This window comes from Athene noctua, chromosome 10, assembly GCF_965140245.1.
Source record: "Athene noctua chromosome 10, bAthNoc1.hap1.1, whole genome shotgun sequence".
Classification (NCBI taxonomy): domain Eukaryota; kingdom Metazoa; phylum Chordata; class Aves; order Strigiformes; family Strigidae; genus Athene; species Athene noctua.
The window spans coordinates 18014614-18032428 of record NC_134046.1 but is presented as its reverse complement, the minus strand read 5'-3'; the positions used below and the strand labels follow the sequence as shown (position 1 = coordinate 18032428).

General features: G+C 56.1%; 2 protein-coding genes across 3 annotated transcripts in view; one reads left to right on the top strand and one right to left on the bottom strand.

Annotated features, from left to right (window-relative positions):
• Window positions 1-7807, top strand: part of NT5DC2 (5'-nucleotidase domain containing 2) — a 30385-nt gene extending 22578 nt beyond the window's left edge. The window contains exons 10-14 of the mRNA XM_074914592.1: window positions 483-564; window positions 4148-4234; window positions 4718-4858; window positions 5085-5149; window positions 5638-7807. Of these exons, the coding sequence (XP_074770693.1) occupies window positions 483-564; window positions 4148-4234; window positions 4718-4858; window positions 5085-5149; window positions 5638-5899 (637 nt within the window). The 3' untranslated portion in view covers window positions 5900-7807. The remainder of the gene's footprint in view (window positions 1-482; window positions 565-4147; window positions 4235-4717; window positions 4859-5084; window positions 5150-5637) is intronic.
• Window positions 7808-8103: 296 nt separating this feature from the next.
• STAB1 (stabilin 1) overlaps window positions 8104-17815 on the bottom strand; it is a 59375-nt gene continuing 49663 nt past the window's right edge. For both annotated transcript variants that reach the window (XM_074914590.1, XM_074914589.1), the window contains 20 exons: window positions 17467-17526; window positions 17185-17361; window positions 16902-16988; window positions 16280-16426; window positions 16044-16109; window positions 15248-15473; window positions 14481-14630; window positions 13516-13620; window positions 13002-13109; window positions 12627-12820; window positions 11793-11937; window positions 11198-11331; window positions 10684-10849; window positions 10348-10454; window positions 10015-10134; window positions 9459-9611; window positions 9188-9307; window positions 8822-8968; window positions 8468-8620; window positions 8104-8372 (listed from right to left, as the gene is read on the bottom strand). In XM_074914590.1, the coding sequence (XP_074770691.1) occupies window positions 8322-8372; window positions 8468-8620; window positions 8822-8968; window positions 9188-9307; window positions 9459-9611; window positions 10015-10134; window positions 10348-10454; window positions 10684-10849; window positions 11198-11331; window positions 11793-11937; window positions 12627-12820; window positions 13002-13109; window positions 13516-13620; window positions 14481-14630; window positions 15248-15473; window positions 16044-16109; window positions 16280-16426; window positions 16902-16988; window positions 17185-17361; window positions 17467-17526 (2616 nt within the window). In that variant the 3' untranslated portion in view covers window positions 8104-8321. The remainder of the gene's footprint in view (window positions 8373-8467; window positions 8621-8821; window positions 8969-9187; window positions 9308-9458; window positions 9612-10014; window positions 10135-10347; window positions 10455-10683; window positions 10850-11197; window positions 11332-11792; window positions 11938-12626; window positions 12821-13001; window positions 13110-13515; window positions 13621-14480; window positions 14631-15247; window positions 15474-16043; window positions 16110-16279; window positions 16427-16901; window positions 16989-17184; window positions 17362-17466; window positions 17527-17815) is intronic.

The window sequence follows — 17815 nt, the reverse complement described above, 5'->3', positions numbered from 1 at the left end:
GGGAACAACAGGAGCCAGCTCGGGTCAGCTGCCAAGATCAGCATGGAGTCTGCTTTCCATCTGCCCCGCACACTGCTTCATCCTATTAAGACATTCCACAGTCTGTGTTGGCCTGTGGTATAGCCAGACTGGAACAGGACACAAAGTGTTTCATGGCAAAGCCTTCTTGGACTTAGCATTTCAGAGAGAGTCTTTATTATTTGTTTTTTCTCTTCTCTGTATCTGAAGGGCAAGAGTTATTAGGGATATTGGCATGAAATGGTTGCAGTTGATGGAAGCACTTTGAAAAGGTATTTCCTTCTCGCACTTTCTCTTCCCCTGAGAAAATAGTGCAGAATGCCCAGAAGGTCACTTCTCACCTAGAGCTTTCATTACAAGTTGTTACATAGGTAAACAAGTTTTCTGATTCAAATGTTGTGGTTGCTGGGTAACAATCACTGAAAATCAAGAGAGGTTGACATCCCCTGTTTTTTTTTTTCCAGACCTTTTAGAAAACTGGATGATAAAGGCTCACTGCAGTGGGACAAAATAAACCAGCTGGAGAAAGGAAAGATCTACAAAGAGGTAAAGTGAATGGGTGCATAAGGGATGTGAAGCAAGAGTCTGAAATGGTGAGGACTTACAAGACACCTGTAATTTTGGAAGTCACTGGAAAAAGCCTGGAAGTCACTGGGAAACAGGAGAATTTGCTTTGTCAGGATCAGGGAAAATGATGGGTTCTTCTGTAGGTCGCTTGTGGATGTTGGAAAAGTGAAAAATGGAAGTCCTTGAAAAGAGTGCCTGTGATAGTTAAAGGACATTTGTAAGAAGACATGCTCTAGGCTCTGTGTGTTGTGCTGGCTGGCAGCAGCGAGAGGTGCCCTCTGTCCACACGCAGAGAGCTCTCGCGGGCCCAGTAGGACACTGTCCCCCTGAATGCTTTCAGCATGTCTCTTGGCATGCTTTGGAGCAATGGCCTTGCGATTGGCATGCCTCTGAAAAAATTCAGCTTCTGCTGGGATGTAAGCATTAGAACAAAGGGTCTTTTCCTATATCAGAAAGCCCTGCCAAGGCCTGTGTTGCCTGTCAGTGTGTAATAAACTGACCTCTGAGAATGATGAGAGATGTTTTGTGCCGACTGTAGAAAAGGCTGCTGTCACAGCTTTTTACAGTTGCAGGAGGCAGAATTGCCTGCTAGGAAAACCTTTTGTTTGCAACTCTGAAACAGTTTCCTACCCAGGACTGGATACATCAGGCTGCAGAAGGGTGTGTAGTGGGAGTGATGTATTCCACCCAGCTCAGCTGGGCTTGGCATTAGAGATAGGCAGACAGGAACAAAGGGGAAAAAGGCAGAGCAGGGCCAGTTAACTTAGGGTGTTGTGTGCTTGGCTTTCTGTCAGGAGGACCTGTGCTGAGCTATCTCTGCCAGGCCAAGATTTTCCCTGCTGCTGCCCTGTTCCTGTAAGAAGGGGGAGTAGGGAAACATCCTCTGCATGTGTAGCAGGGTTCAGTGAATGCCCCCTGCCCCAGCGCACAAAGAAACCTTCACTCTAGGAGCTCTGTTCTGACATTGTCTACTGTGACCAATAATATGGTTTTCTCTTAGCTCTTCTGATGTCCTGGTCCAAAAACTCTTGTCCTGGCGAGACTCCCAAGAGTGTGGTAGTTCAGGGTAAGAAGGCAGAGCTCTCTGAAATCTGATGTGTGTGCAGAGACCTTCCACACCTCACTCCAAATTGTCCTCTGTAAGGTTGGAAAAGGTTAACTTGTGGAGGAGGGAATAGAGAAACAAAGGTGATCAAACAGGGTACAAAGCCTGGCTCCAGTCTCTCCCCTTCTGAAGGGTGGGCTGTTACTCTGGTGAACTTGCTGCCTTGGGGTGTTCTCCTTGCAGCTGGTCTGTCCCCAGAGAACAAGTTGCCTCTGGCTTTAGAACGGTTTGTTCTTGATTATGTGAGCTGTCCAGTCCCACGGGAAGAAACTGTTAGTGAGATCAGGGTCAAGTAGCTGGGACCTGACCTGTGGTACGAAAGTAGGTCATGTCCTTGAGTTGTGCTCTTGGGAAGTCTCTGGCTGGTCCAGTGAGTCTGTCAAAGTGCTCTACTGGCGTCCCATCCTCTGCCAAGAGCTAGTAGCTGGGAACATGGAAGTAGAGCTCATACAAAGTCTCTCTCCCATGAGCAAAATTTCCCGGTGGGTTAGCAGCTCTCTCAGGAGAAAAGGTACACCTCAGCCATGGGGTTTATTGCTGAATTAAATCCTGCTCTTGACCACCTACATCTTGTGGCTACAGGTTGCTCACCTGAGTGAATGGTGCATTGAGGAAGGAAAAAGGTGAGGAGGAAGGAGGGATGGGTAAGATTTTTGGGCTTCTCTCCAGTTATCCCTCATCTCATCATGATGTTGATCTGACTGTATCAATGTTGCCTAACTGAGGTACTTGGGATGTGACAGTATTTCCTGGTTGCAGTCCACCCTGTCCCCAGCATTTTTGATTTCTTGGAGCGCCATAATATGGCAAGTGTGAGTGGCCATGGACCTTGCTGTGCTGGTGACATCGCTAGAGGCCTCTGAGCTGACTTGTTCCTGTCTGCTGAAGCATGGCTGTGTGGTGGTTGTGCTGTGGGTATCTCATACAAATGGCACCTCAGGGATCCGTGTTCTGCACTGGAGACTGGGAAGTTCATGTGATGGCCCTTTAGTCCCTCCTTTCTGATAGATGTAGTGTTTTCTGTTTGTGGCAGGTGTATACTCCCATCCCTCCCCTAGTCTGCAGTCTCAGGAGGGGAGGGGGACAGCCACCTCCTGGAGGTCACCTAACAGGTCTGTGGCTCAGTGGAGGTCCAAGTGCAGGTTTCCTGGTAGTCAGGCCCACTGCTGTGTGAGGTGTCTGGGGCACAGCGAGAGGATCATCATCCTCCCAAGGCTGCGGTCCATTTCCCTGTTCTGCCAGTGGCTTCCTGAGCAACTCTCAAGTGAGCAGGAGCAATGTGTCCCCGAAATGCAGAGGCGTGCCTGGCCCTGTGTTTCTGTGCTTTAAGGGAAGCCTGCACAGCTCCAGTGATGCCGCAGCAACAGGAGACCCAGCACTGGTTCTGGGCACCCTTTGCCGTGCACACAACATACTGCCAGTGGCCAAATGCAGGGCTGCAGGCTGTTGTGGGAGCTGGCTTGTGTTTGGGGGTTTGTGTCCAGGCCGGTGCTGCCGGGTAGGCATGCTAGCTCTTTTCTGGCACCGGGGGCTGGCTGGAGAGACTGCTGCTGAGCCACTCACAGGTTTGCATTGATTGCTTGTGCTGGCAGTCTAGTCTGCTGGCATTGATGGGCCTTTTCCTTTCCTAGTGGGTTTTATTTCCGTTGTGACTCATGTGGAAAACTTGTGTGGAGATGGAAGGGTTGTCCCTGAAGTCTCCTCTGTGTGTGGACGGATGTTTGGAAAGCCTTGAAAGCTGCCCTGTGCTGTGTCTTGGCCAGTGCTTTGGGGTTTGGTTTGTTTTACTTAGCTGTGATTCTGCCCAGGCTGGCTGGCTTCTTGGCTTGGTTAGGCAATTCCTGTGAAGGGGTGGGTGGTGTTAATCTCTGGGGTTGGGATGGTAGTCAGTGATGTGAGAACAGCCTCAAGTGCTCCTGACTACAGAAGCCTTGCCTGATGGTGCTCACCTTACCTCTGATGCACCCTGTGCAGTGAAGTCTGTCACTTGAGCCCAACAACTTCTAAGCCCAGAACCCCTGAGATTCTTTCTGTCTATCACTCAGGCTTTTCTAATTTAGGTGTCTTTTACTTTTGGCCTCTAAACTGCCTCCTTTTGTTGCCTTTTTAGTCCATGTAATCCTCTTGACTTGCTGTGCCCTAGAGCACAGAACTCTCCCTGAATTGCCTGTTGGGTTTGGCGCAGTTTCTGCCTTTTCCTGTAGCCTAAGAAAAGCTGAGGGATGTACAGTAGAGATGTCATATGGGAAGAGAGTGTTATGAGGTGAGGAAGGACAGAAACCTCTGGGTTTAGATTGTGGAGGAGTGAGCAGGTTGATGTCTCACATCTGCATGCGGTAAGGTGGCACGTCCAGTTGTGTTGACAGCACTGCTGGGGTGGCTGCCCGGTACCAGGCAGCGGGGTTGGAGGCATTTGGCCTGTAACCACATTTCTTTCTTTGCTCTTTTTACTTGCAGGGAAACCTCTTTGATTTTCTGAGGCTGACAGGCTGGCGTGGGTCCAAGGTGCTCTACTTCGGTGATCATCTGTACAGCGACCTTGCAGTAAGTGAAAAGGCCTCTGCTCTCCAGGGAGGTGGGAGAATGCTGGCGTGACTTGTGGCTGCTGCTTTATTACAGCGTAAGGCAGAGCCCTCATCTGAGTGCTCAGGTCTGCGCTGCGCAGTGCTGCGTGCTCTGCAGACTGCGGCTTTCAGGGCACACGTAGGACACATAAGCATCCTCATTCTGCTGTCAAGCAGAAGCAAGCAGTGGAGAAAGGGCTTCTGAAGTACTTCCTGTGAGTAAACATCTGCTGGTCTGTGAATTTGAGAGCAGGTTGTGTAGATCCCGCATTTCTAGGTCATTCATGCAGCTGATTCTGGTGGCCAGGAGATGGCTGTTATGGGCATGACCTGGCATGGGCCGTGGCTGCCTGTCCCCTGAGAATCTATAATGGGAACAGACCACTCTTCTAGGAAACAGGGTTGTGTTTGGCTTTCAGACTTCTTGTTGAATTCTTGGTTGTTTTTTCACCCCGACCTCTAGGACCTCATGCTGCGTCATGGCTGGAGGACTGGAGCCATCGTTCCTGAACTGGAGACGGAGATTCGGATCATAAACACAGAGCAGTACATGCACTCCCTGACCTGGCAGCAGGCTCTGACAGGGCTGCTAGAGAGAATGCAGGTAAACAGCTCCTGTCTGGGCAGGACAGGTAGTATGCTGCCCTCTGAGTCTGCCTTTTGGGCTTAGGGGAATCAAGGGACGTACCGTCTTGCCCGTGCTCTCAAAAATATCTCATCCTCCTCCTGGTGCAATGGACTCATGAGTTTGTTACAGTGGGAACTGGGGGGAGCTGAAGTGTGGCCTGAGGACTGACGCCATGAGGTGCTTTCTGCTGTTGTCTTTGCAGATGTATCAGGATGCGGAGTCAAAGCAAGTATTGCTGGAGTGGATGAAGGAACGTCAGGAGATCAGGTGAGCAATGTCCCCCTCACTCATGTGGCCCCTCGGGGGGCTCCGAGGCCTGCTCTGGGTGTGTTTTGTAACTTGTTTTGGGAACAGTGGTGCTGCAGCTCTTGGCCTGGGGCCCTCCCAGGAGCACTTGTGTGGTGGGTGGGGGCAGCATTGGGGCTGCCCTGCAGCCTGGGAGGCTGGATGGGTTTGAAGGCCCCTTGGGGAAGGGGAGGTGGTGGCAGCATGTGCTGGGAGGGGTTGATGGGCCACCTGCTACTGCAGCTCCTGGCACTGCAGGTGGGCCCCTGCCCCTAAAAGGTGTGGTAACAAAGAGTGCAGCAAATATTCATCAGTGTCACTGCACAAGGACGGGTCTGCAGCACAGCCTGGGTGCCAGGCTACTCAGGGTTATCCCAAAATGTCTTCTGGGAGTGGAGTGGTCCAGGACTAAGGTATTGGAGGAGGAACCTGGGCCCCTGCCCTCTTATCTAGAGCACCATCTCTTTCAGGTCGCTGACAAAGAACCTGTTCAACCCCCAGTTTGGGAGCATCTTCCGCACCTTCCACAACCCCACCTACTTCTCTCGACGGCTGGTGCGGTTCTCTGATATCTACATGGCTTCTATCAGCTGCCTACTGAACTATGACGTGAATTTCACCTTCTACCCCCGGCGCACCCCTCTGCAGCACGAGGCTCCACTCTGGATGGATCAGCTCTGCACAGGCTGCATGAAAACCCCCTTCCTGGAGGAGATGGTGCATATCCGGTGAGGGCAACAGCACCGTGCAAGTCTGTACGTGGGGCCGGGCTGCTCCGCCAGCAGCACCTCTGTCTACCACTAAAGGGCGTTTGACACTTACATATGTGTGTAGAAGGTGTGTTTATTTTTTTCCCTTCACTGGCTCCGTCCCTTTCCCTGAGGTGCTTTGCAGGCTGAACAGACTATGAGTCCTTGTTCTGGGCCATAAGGGAGCTGCCAGGAGGCTGCTGGAGGAGTACAGAGCCTGGAGAGCAAGTGCTGGGGGTGGGAACCCACTGCTCCCTGCTCTGTGCCCAGAGAAGGGGCTCAAAAATGGAGTTCTGAGTCTCCAGTGCTTGGTGAGGTCAGTGTGGACCACCCCCCTCATGAGGTGTGACAAGGTATGTCAGGGCTGTAGCTGCCCCGAGAGCCCTGGGAACTACAGCAGGTGTGATTCTGCAGGGGGACAGTGAGGGAACAGTGTTACTGGCTGGGCAGCCAGTGAAGCACATCAGCCAGTGCATCACAGATGACATCAACAAGCGTTACCTACCCAGAACTGGTACCAGCAGCCCTCTGGTAGGTAACTGGTTAGTTAGATGTGCAGGATGTGCAAGTTCTGTGTGAGAGCAGGTCAGAAGGTCTAAAAATAAATGTTCTGGTGACATACCTGTTTTCTGAGTGAGCTTAGTGCGATGTGACATCAATATTTTGGTAATTGATGTGGTATGGTCAGTTTGACTCATAGAGGGATGGGGTCAGCCTTTAGGAAAGGTGGAGGGTTGGCAGCAGAGGTGGTGGCTGTTCGCCTGTGTGTGCTGGGCTGGGGTCTGGAGGGGCTGCTGAGGAGGGTCGGGGGGGTTGTGAGCATGAAACACTCCTGGGGGCGGTGGGTCAGAAAGGGGAGTGTGGCTGTGCAGAGCATTGTAGTGCCTCGGGCGGAGGAAGAAGAGGAGGTGAGAATAGCGATGTCAGAGGACAGGAGTGACAGCGGGGAGGCCCAGGCAGGTCAGAGCTACTTTAGGACGTGCTGGGCAAGAAGTAAGGTTCTTCACCTGGCTTGGGGCTGGGCAGGTTTGGGACAGGCAGTGTGCTGGGGAGGGGTGAGGGGGCAGTTAGCTGGGGACAGGGTGTTAAGAGTTTGTGGCACACTTGTGCTGGCCGGCCCTGGGAAACAGGAGAACACCATGCCCTGAGAAAGCAGAGTGTCAGCTGTGGGATGAAGGAGGGGTGAGAGTGTCCCTGGGGTGGGGCAGGTGGTGGTCTGAGGCCCCAGAGCAGGTGGGAGATGAGTAATGCGGCTGCTCTCGCTGGCAGTAGAGGTGCAGGGGCAGGCGGGGCTGTTTGAGGGCAGAGCGCTTGGTGCAGGCTCTGGAGAGGGTGGTTGCCTCTGTCCACCACCGCCTCCCCGCCTTGCTGCACCATGTGCAGATGGCAACAAGGGTGACAGTGCCAGCAGTGCTGAGGTGACACAGAGAAGGAACAGTGACGGGGCACAGGGCTGTGAGCAGGCAGGGAAAGGGGTGAGCGACTGCAGAGTGTGTGTGACAGGTCGTGGGGCTGCAGAGGGGAAGGGCTGTCGGTTTTGGGGGGCTGGGGATGAGCATGGGGGCAGGCAGGGGTTGCTTGTCAGCACAGGGCTGGGGCAAGTGCTGCTGGGGCTGAGCCTCATCAGTGTGGGGGGCAGGTAAGGGAGAGGAACCCTCTGCCAGGAAACTCCTCAGAGAAAGGTGCTGAAGTACAACGTGTGTCAGCAACCCTCAGTGATACACAAACACACTTGTCTCTCCTGCACGTTCCTCCCTGGCAGGGTGCCAGTCTGTCACTTGTGTTACTGCCTTGTCTTTGTGCTACGTGCCAGCCTGTCGCCAACTTTTAAAACGCCTTGCTCTCGACTCCGTGGCCTAAACAATTGCTGTTTAACGTAGCTGCTCTAATCAAATGGTTGTAGTGTGTGCATGTGGCATTTGATGTCTTTGTGCAATAAAAGTCTGTGGCATGTGGAACTAACTGACTAACCAACTCACTGCAGGGGGGGGCTCTGCTCTGTTCCCTTCTGGCCCTGGGTGCGGAACCAAGAATGAGCCAGGGGCAGGTGCCTGAGGTGCCCCCAGGGAGCAGGTTGTGCCCCTTATGGCCGATGTGCAGGCAGGGGGGCACCTGGATGGGGCAAAAGGGGTGTCTGGGGCCATGACGAAGTGATGTGGCCCCACAGCGGGGTGTGGGGCATGTGAGGGAGGGCTGCCCTGCCCCACGGCTGCCCCACACTCTGGCTGCGGGTTAAATTAAACCTCGGCTTAGCTGAGCCGCTGGAGGCGGGGCTGGGGGCGAGGAGGGGCGGGAGGCCCCGCGCCGGCGGGCGGGGTGGGCGCTGGGAGGCGGGGGCGGAGCCGGTGGCGCTGAGCTCGCTCTTTATTTCTCCGCGACCTCCGGGGGGTGGCGGGGTCGGCGCCTCAGTGCAGGAACCGGGGGGCGTCGGGGCCGGCGTCCGCCAGCAGCGAGTCCTGGGGAGAGGAGAGAGAGGGGAGGGGAGCGCCGTCAGCCCGCCGCCCGCACCGGCTGCGCGCGCGGCCGCGGGGCGGGGCGGGGCGGGGCTCACGTGCAGCGGCTCGTAGTCGGGGGCGTGGCCGCCGTAGAGCGGGTTGGGGATGGCGACGAGCGGCCGCTGGGGGCGGGGCCCGGCGGCGCGCGGCCCCTCGCGCTCCTGCTGCGGCGCCGCCTCCTCCTCCTCCTCGTCCGCGCGCAGGTCCGCCTGCAAGGGGAGAGGCGGGTGGGCGGGGCCACCCGGGGCGGGCGGGCGGCGCCCCCGTCCCCTCATCAGCCGCCGCCCCGCGCCACCACACGACGCCGCGCCCGCGAGTGCCGCCGCCCCCCGCGCCGGGCCAGGCGCCCTCCCCCTGCCCTCGGCTCACAGCGGCCGCTGCCCCGTCCCGACCGCAGGCCGCACTTTCACCTGGAAATACCCGAACTGCTCCTCCCGCCGCCGCCGCCGCACGCAGTAATAGCCGACGCCGGCACCGGCGGCCAGCACCAGCGCAAAGCACAGCGCCGACAGCGTCCCTGCGGCCACGGAGCCCGACGCCTGCGCCGCGCCGTTCACCTGCGTCGGAACACAGCGGCCCGGTTACCGCTCCGCGAGCAGGGCCAGGGGATCCCCCGCACAGCCCCCGCTGCGGCTCCGGCCAGAATGGGCCGTGCCAGGAGGGTGCGGAGGGCGAGGCCGGTGCCTGGGATGACTCGGGCGCCTCGTCCCCGTTCCCAGGCCTGGCACCAGCAGCTTCAGCACTGTCCTCCCCCGTTCAGGCTGTCAGACACTCACCTGACCGAGGTGAACGATGGGCAGCGGAATCCTCAGAGGCTCTGCGATCGCATGAATGATGCCGTTGAAAGCTACAATGTCCCACTCCACAATCATCGTGTCATTGATCCCCTTGGCATCCTACAGCACAGGACAGAGATGATGGTACTCGACCATAAAGCCTCTCCCTTGTTCCCTGTCTCAAAAGAGATCCCTTGTTCACTGTCTCAAAAGAGACGTGGTGAAAACTTGTGGGGTTTTTTTTTTTGACCTCTGCCGCAGTTAAACCTACGGAGTGCTCTGTACTGTTGCCCACTGAGAGGTCTGATACATGGAGGTCATATCCTGACTGGGACGGGATGATGGTGCCCGTTGTGAGGTTGAAACTGAAGAGAACGACATTGCTGGACGACACATGGAGCTTCAATTCTTCTCCTGTCAGCGTCTGAAAAAGCAACAGGGTGCAGTGATGAGAAACGGCCCAGCTGGCGCTCACCCCTTCCCTCCTGCTGTGTGCAGCCCCACCTGGCCTAAGCCCAGACACTCTCCATGGCCGCCAGGCGGCTCAATTCACGGGCAACATGGCACAAAACTGCTGTGCAGAGAAGGGGGGATTGCCATCCTTAGAAACGGTCAAAGCTCAACTGGAGGAGGCTTGGAGTGGCTCTTCTGAGTGAGGCCTTGGACTAGAGACCTCCAAGCGGTCCTCTCTGACCCTTAACTCCTCCTTCCCCAGACCCTATTTCACACCACCATCAGGCCAGCTTTGGCAGGCTCCTGCTCTCCTCTGGGGCTCTGATAGTTTGTTCCATGCGCCCTCGAGCGGCCGCTCATCCCTGCTTGCTTACTTCATTGTCTGCGAAGCCAGAATTCAGAGGGACAAAGAGAGTTTTGGGAGCAGAGTCATCAGACAAATAGATGAAAAAATCCCGTCCTTCTTCTGTGTCATTGGCAAAATCGAGCAACATCTGGAAAATATATGAGATCTTCCCCATCAGCACAGGGCCGTTACCTTCCCCCACCCAGGAAACATTCCCCAGCCCTGGAAAGAAAACACCTCTGTGTTTGTACTCTACCCTGCATGCAGACCACCCCACCACTTTTCCCTCTTACAGCCGATCCCTCCCTCCGCCTCGCTGCCGGCTGCTGGCGTACCGAAGCACCAGGAGAGCATCGCTTACGGAATAGAAGGTGGAGAAGCGAGCGTGGTCTGCAAGCACGTCGGGGAGTTTGCCACTGCACCAATACCCATCTCCCACAAACCCATCACGGCAGGTGCAGGTCAGATCTGCAAAAGAACACCACGATGCAAGTTGACTCACCAATGCTGGCTACGCTCACCGCTTCTCCCTTGATTTCTGGATACCCCTCAGCGTGTTCCCTCCTGACACAGGCATGGGGAGAATGTGCCCACCAGCCTGTGCCTCATAGTCCAAGGGCGGTTCTCTGCCTGCTGCCCCGATACACCTCTTGTGCCCGACAGAACCGTCCCCAGGAAATGTGCTCGGGCCACTCACCCTTCTCCCGGTAACAGAATGCATCCCAGGTCTCGCTCAGGTTGCTTCGGGAGCCATAGTCCACGATGCCCACTCGGTTAGCCCCACAGCTGGGGTTGGGGTAGGCCGTGGGGTAGCCGGCTGTGCCGTTGTCCAGCCAACCCACCAAGCACAGATGGAATCCCATCTAGCAGAAGAAAATAAATTAATTAGATTAAAAGCAGTATCTCTGACCCAGGTTTTCTGCCCTGATGCACACTCCCATCGTGCAGCTTTACCTGACATGCCTGCATCACCTACAGGGTTGGGCACTGTGAGAGGTCTCATCCCAGTGTGACTGGCAAGACCCACCAGCCCTCTGGGTTTCACGGACACAGATGGAGCAAACGGGGCCTGGCCGAGGGGATGAGGGGTCACCCAGCCCCACGGCATGGGCTCATTACTGCTGGACCATCCCAGGGAGAAGCAGGGCACGTCCCCACCCCACGAGGTGATGGAGCCAGCCCCTACCCGACCCCTGAACCCCTGTCCTCACCTGCTGTGCTGCCGAGAGCTGCTGGAAAGTGGCCAGGGAAGCGCCTTCTGCAGCACAGGCCTTCTGAGCCTGCTCGTAAGTAAAGTCGTACTTTTTTCGGGGTGACTGCAGATGAAACACACCCATAGTCTTGTCTGCAAAATACCAAGACCCAAGAGAATCAATCAGCACAGTAACAGAGAGCGAGCAGCCTCCCTGGGGCAGTCGTGAGCACAGACAGCACCGCCAGCAGAGGGTGCTCTGTGCTGCACGGGAGGGTGGGATGTGGACAGTGCTCAGGTGAGGGTGAGGTGGGATGCAGCACAGCTTCCTCTGAGAGCTTCTTGCCTTCCACGGGGGAGCCAGTGCTTACTGGCAGTGTAATCCCACCAGAGGCCACCTCACGTGTCACAGAGGAGCAGACAAGGATGGCTCATCCTCCCCACATGACATGTAGGGGAGAAGGGGAATGTGAAAACCAGACCAAGCTACAGAGACGAGTCCTCAGCCCCTTGACCATCCCACCCTCCAGCTTCCCAAGCCAGAGGGTGAAGTGAGGGAGTGTGACCTCTGCAGGGAACATCAACCCTGGCACGGTGGGGTTGCGCACACTCACCATGGAAGTGCAGGTCGGTGCAAATGGCCTCCCGATGGCACTGCCCGTTGTCTTCCAGGCACCGGTCTGTGGGGGGCACGGCCTCTTCCAGGCACTGGATCCCATCACCAACGTAGCCCCGCTTGCACTCGCAGCGCCGCTCGTTCTGCAGCACAGAGGAAGGATGGCATTTGTGTGAGTGCAGACACACAGATGCCAGCTGGGGATCCTTGTATCCCTGTGAAGATGGGGATGAGCCTTCAAAATGCCTCTACAGCCTGCTGGAACTATGACAGAGCTACAAAAGGCCACATGGCCTCTATTCTACCCCTATATCCAACTGCACACAAACCAAAAAATGTCATGTTGCATGCTTGTCACACACTGTTTGAAAGACAGCTGAGCTTTGAAGTACGTGGTCATGGTTGTTGCACTACATCGTGCTTCCAGTCCTATCTTTTGGCCTGCAGTGAGCAGCTCTGGTTCCTCTGCAAAAATGCTGGCACCAGCCTCGAAGGACCATCCCCGTGCACCCAAAACAGTCCACAAATGCCACACCTGAGGCCTGCGCCCCTTAGGCAGAGGAATGGGGAAAAATGGCCTCAGCATAACATCACCAGGACCATCACCACAGCCAGGCAGCAGACGGAGGACATGGCCCCTGCCTGGCAGTAAGGACCTGCAGGATGAATGCAACAGCTGAGGGGACCAGAGAGGAGGGGAAGGCTTGGGGATGGCAGTAACGGGGGACACTGTCACATCACTGTCCTCCAGCAGCCTCAAGCATCCCACGGCAGCCACCTGCGCTGTTCTGCCAGGCATGCAGATCTCCCCGGACTGAGGGGATGTACTCACTGGCCCGGTGCTGATGCAGCTGGCGTGCTGGCTGCAGTCCCCGTTCCTACCATCCGCACACCTGTCTATGGGGTTGCAGACGTAGCCGTCGCCTCCGTACCCGGGAGCACAGGCACAAGAGACGTTCACGCCCACCTGCGTGCACTGTGCGTTCCTGGCACACCCCCCGTTGTCCTGGCTGCACATGTCGATCACTGCAGGGATAAAAGTGTTCGGTTAACTAAAACACCTTGCTAAGTGTCCTGGTGGTCTGTCTGTCCTGCCAGTCGTGACACCAATATGGCAGCAGGAGGTGGTCACCCGTTCTCTTGCTGTGTTGTCTGCCTGCCCCTTCGCTCACCACCCCCCACCCCAGCCCCCCGTGGCTGCCCCCACCTGAGCACGTTCTCCCATCTCCTTCATAGTGTAGGTTGCACTCGCAGAGGTTGCCGGAGCGGCAGATGGCCTGGGGGTGGCACGGTGGAGAGCAGGTGGGCGTCAGGACTGAAACCAGAAGGCACACAGCTCAGATTGATGGATGGGCTGCACACAGGCACGGCTGCCATCGCCGGCCTCTGCCCCGGCCACCTGCCCTCACCCCCCCTCTCCCCCTGTGCTTTTCTGCAGATGCCTTGCCCAAACGCAGAGGGCTGTTACTCCATCAGATACACCTCAGGCCTTCACCTCACCCTCAAGCTCTTCTTGGAGCACCTCTGAGCTCAGGGACTTGTTCGTGAGCAAGTGGAGCTTTCCTCCTCCTCCTCACCACCCCAACCTTTGTGAAGGTCTCAGGATGAGCCCCACAACTGAGAGTTGCTTTTTGGAGCTATTTCTGACCAGCTACTGGGAAGTGGCCAATATGGCACCAGGTCCCAGGGAACAGCGGGTGACAGGGGTTGGCATCCCTCACCTAGTCTGATTTCGCAGCGGTCTCCAGTCCAGCCCTCGGCACAGAAGCAGAAGCCATCACCATGGAGGCCTCCGTTGCACACACCATTCTCGGTACAGTTACACTCTGTGAGGAATAGATAAAAAAACTGTCATGGCATCTTCCTTGATGGCAGTGAAAGGCCACACTCAGGCCACAGGACAGCCACATGACAAAAACATGACTTATGTGGGCAGTGCATGAAGGCAGGACGCACTCACCCCTTCCTGTCGCTGCCAGCCCTGGCTCCCCCGCCCCAACAAACACCCTCCACAGAGGAGAGGAAGCCTCTCTGCACCCATAAACCCTTGTCATTCCCCTCTCCTGGGCATTTATAGAGATGTTTTCTTCACCTCAAGTCCCTGCAAACATACATCCATCAAAAAATTCCTGGAGACCCCAGAAGGCCCAGCTTGGGGTGGGAGGATGGGGGACTCCCTTTGCCTTCCCTTAGCCTTTGTCTCACAGGGGCACAGGTCCCTGCTGAGCCTGTCCCAGGAGATGCTCTTTCTGCACAGAGTTCATCACAACTTACAGATTTGTCCCCCAGCTCAAAATAACATCTTAATATTTTCTGCCAGACTGGGGCTCTCAGCTGTGCTGGACAAACAAGACGGGGTCTTTGACCCCGGAGGCCTTGACATGGAAGTGAGGCCATCAGCAGCATGGCTGCACTGGCCACAGCTGCCGGCACGGCCACCCAGCCTTCTCAAACTACAGCTGGATCGGCAGCTGTCTGGCCAAGAGCCCAGGGAGGGATGTTCGCAGTCCCAGAGGTCTGACCCGAGTGTTGTGGGGACCGATGCACGTGTGGCAGCACTGACTCCCATGTTTTAGGCTGCAAAGAGGCCAGCCCGGCACCTGCCCCCGCTCCAGGCAGCACAATGTCCCACAGCCACCTCTGCACACACGTCCCCCGTCGCTGCCCCCCCACAGCCCCCCCTTACCTCGGCAGTCTGGCCCGTATCTGCCTGGCGCGCACAGCTCACAGCTGGTCCCGATGAAAGCCTGACTGCAGTTGCATCTCCCCGAACCACCGATTTTGTCATTGCAGGTGCCACGGTTACTGCACGGCGCCTCCAGCCCTCCCGGGCACACTGCAAATGGGGCACCTCAGTGAGGCTGCAGTGACAAAGGGACCCCGTGCTGGAGGGGAGGCACCCGCGGCCCCGAGCAGAGCCTGTGCCATGTGAGCTGCTGCTTACAGGGTGCTCGGACCACAGAGCCTGCTCGGCTGTCAGGGGACTCAGTGCTGGGGACATCCCAGGACAACGAACCTTAGGAACAGGGGCAAGAGGGACAAATCTGGCATAGCTTCCAGCCTGGGAAGACCCTCTGTTGTGATGTGCTGGGTCTGTGCTGGCCCACCCCATGCCAACCTGCAGCAGACTCATTCAAGGCCATGAAAACTGCCCATGCACGATGCCAGGGAACAGCTGAACATTGGCAACATCTAGGGGTGAGTGACATGTCTGACAGCCACCCCCAGCAGCCCTGTGCCCAGGGCTCTCCAAGGAAAGGGAACTAACTCCTGTTACAATACCATCCACGTGCACAGGGGATCGTTCCCTGCACCCCCTACAGACTGGGGCTCCCTGCCTGCGGTTTTGCCCATCCTTCTCCAGGGAAGCACATTCATGGATGGCACATGTCTGCGCTGAACCTTCCCACAGGAGAAAGGGCCGGTGCGGAAAAAGGTCGTGCAGCTCCTTACCCCGACAGTCACGGCCATAGTGGTTTGCACAGCACTGAGGGGCCCATTGGGTGGAAACACAGCTCCGCTTGCAGCCTCGTTTCAGAGGCCCCCTGGAAGAGAAGTGTCTTCTGAGGGGGTCCCACGGGGAGTGTGGCCAGGACGGCCGCAACAGGGAGTTGTGGTGAAACGGAAAAGTGTTTCTCAACAGCTGGTTTCCGTAATAGTAGCAGCGCCTGGTTTCCCCCTGTGAGGAAACAGGCAAAACACAGAGTTTGCCACATTGGTCACTGACATCTCACCTTGACTTTTTTTGTGCCACTCTTTCAGTTTTATGACAAGCAACAGAGGCTTTCTAACGTGCGATGGGGCTGGTGACAGAGGAGCCAGAGGTGTACCTCAGGACATGCCAGAGAGACAACAGGTGATGCAGGGAGAGTTAGGGGACAATCACCGCCCCCCAAGGCTGCTCACCATCTGATCCCTGATCCATCTCCAGTGGCCAGGCCGAGTTCTTGTGCTTATAAAGCACCCAGAGAAGCCCCCAGTGCTGCTGCAGGGACCCCTGCAGCTGCTGTCACCCATATAGGGATCAACCAAGCAAAGGCAACTGGAGCCCCTGGCCCCACGTTGCTCGGCCCAGCCCTTGCCCTACGGGACCATGTGACGTGGGGCAAGGCACGGACAGTGTGACCGATCCGAGGGACTCGCCACATGCAGGTATGCCCTTCATTTTGCTGCTAAAACATGAGGGGTGCGTGGGCATTGTCATCAGCCCCATAACAGGCTTCCTTGGTGACAAAGCTGTGAGCTTTACCCTTTGAATGGAGCCAGCAGGGCAGGGTGGCTCGAAGCCGCAGAGTCCGCAGCTCTCTGTAGATCCCTGTAGAAGGGAAAAAGAAACCTCACAACAACTCAGTATGTGCTTCTGCCTCTCTCAGCTGCTCAGAGCTTTGCCGAGGAAGAGCAGCAAGCCATCCCGACATCCCTCTTCCCAAGCATGGGGCTCAACAGGTGGCACAGATCCTAACTGTCCTCATCGCAAGTGCTCACCTGTAGCTCAACCAAGATGAACTCATCACACCGAGATCCCAGATCTGGGGGCTCCAACAGCCTATTGATGCCATAAGCAATGCCTCCGTTGAATTCCATGTGCCTCTGGATGATGGTGGCATCGCTGTTCCCCACTAGAATCTCCCCCTACCAGAGGAAGAAAGCAACCTGTGATCCTGACAGATCCTACGTCCTGGCTGCACCACCCAAAAGTTGCCCTTTTTGGCTGCCATGACTTCTCAATCACCCTGAGAACTCTCCAAAATCTCTGTGCTCATGTCCTTGACCACCCTTCCCAACTGCCACTTTTCATGGCCATCTCTCCTAAGAAATGGCCTCTGGCCATGCAATGCGGGCTCTGTAAGGGTCATGGTGCCACGTGGTTGTCTTTGCAACCTGCTCCTCGTGAAGTGCACGTGCAGGTACCACACGCCTCTGCACGTTCCTGACAGCTGGCCACAGAGTCTCGAGCCTCTCTACAGGCTCAGCTGTAGCCAGGGGAATGGAGTGTCTCAGCCTGCAAGCACCCCAACTCTGTGTTCACCTCCTGCCAGTGACCAACACAGAGCATCAGTCGCTATGCCCAGGGACACTCGTGCAGCCCAGCGGTGCCATCACTCACCACATGGGTTTTGCTGCAGCTGAATGAGACGGTGGAGCCATGCATGGTCCGTATGGATTTGACTTGGGGCATGTTACCAGCCATAATCTAAGAGGGAAAAAGAAGAATGTGAAGGGAGAGACAGGTAAAACTGGCAGTTCATACTGCCCAGTGAGGACAGGGGTCCGCAGCTGCACTGAGAGGGGGTGTGATGTGGCAGCACGTGAAACCAGTGTGGGTGGAACACCAGAGTGGCACCACATGTGGCCTCAGGAGGTACAAGCCTGTTTGTTGTCACATTTACCTTTGTGTCCCTGATCATGTGCGCTTTGAGGTAGGAAGCCAATACGTCCCGATGCTCTCTGCGGTACAGCCACTTCTGCCGTTCCTCTGAGAGGGAGTTAAACACAGCATCTGTGGGCCACAGCATGGTGAAGGGTCTATGCAGCGGGTCACTAATCAGTGGCAGCAGCTCCGCATCCTGTTAAGATAAAAGGGGATGCAAACAAAAAGCCACAAGCCAAAACTGAACGTGTACATGTAACACACCACCTCCCCACAGAGCAGCAGGAGTCAGGTCACTCACCTGCAGCAGCTTGCTATAAATGGTGTACCCAAAGGCCTCTGCCACTTCTGTGATATTTTGCTACAGAAGGAAGAAAGCAAACAACTGTCACTAAGAGGTCCCCCTCCAGGATCTGGAGCAGCAATGCAGGGGATAAACCAGATGGTTAACAACTATAGTAGCTAAACACAAGTTTATCTCTGTCATCATCCTGCTGACAGATTTGGCCTGGTGAGTGCTGGCATTCAGCAGCCACCTCATTTCTGATTCATCCTGGGTAGATGCAGCTATAGCAGGACCTGGGATGAATTTCAGCACTCCGCTGTGCTGTACAGAAAATGCGTTATCTTCTGTAAAACACAGGATCTAT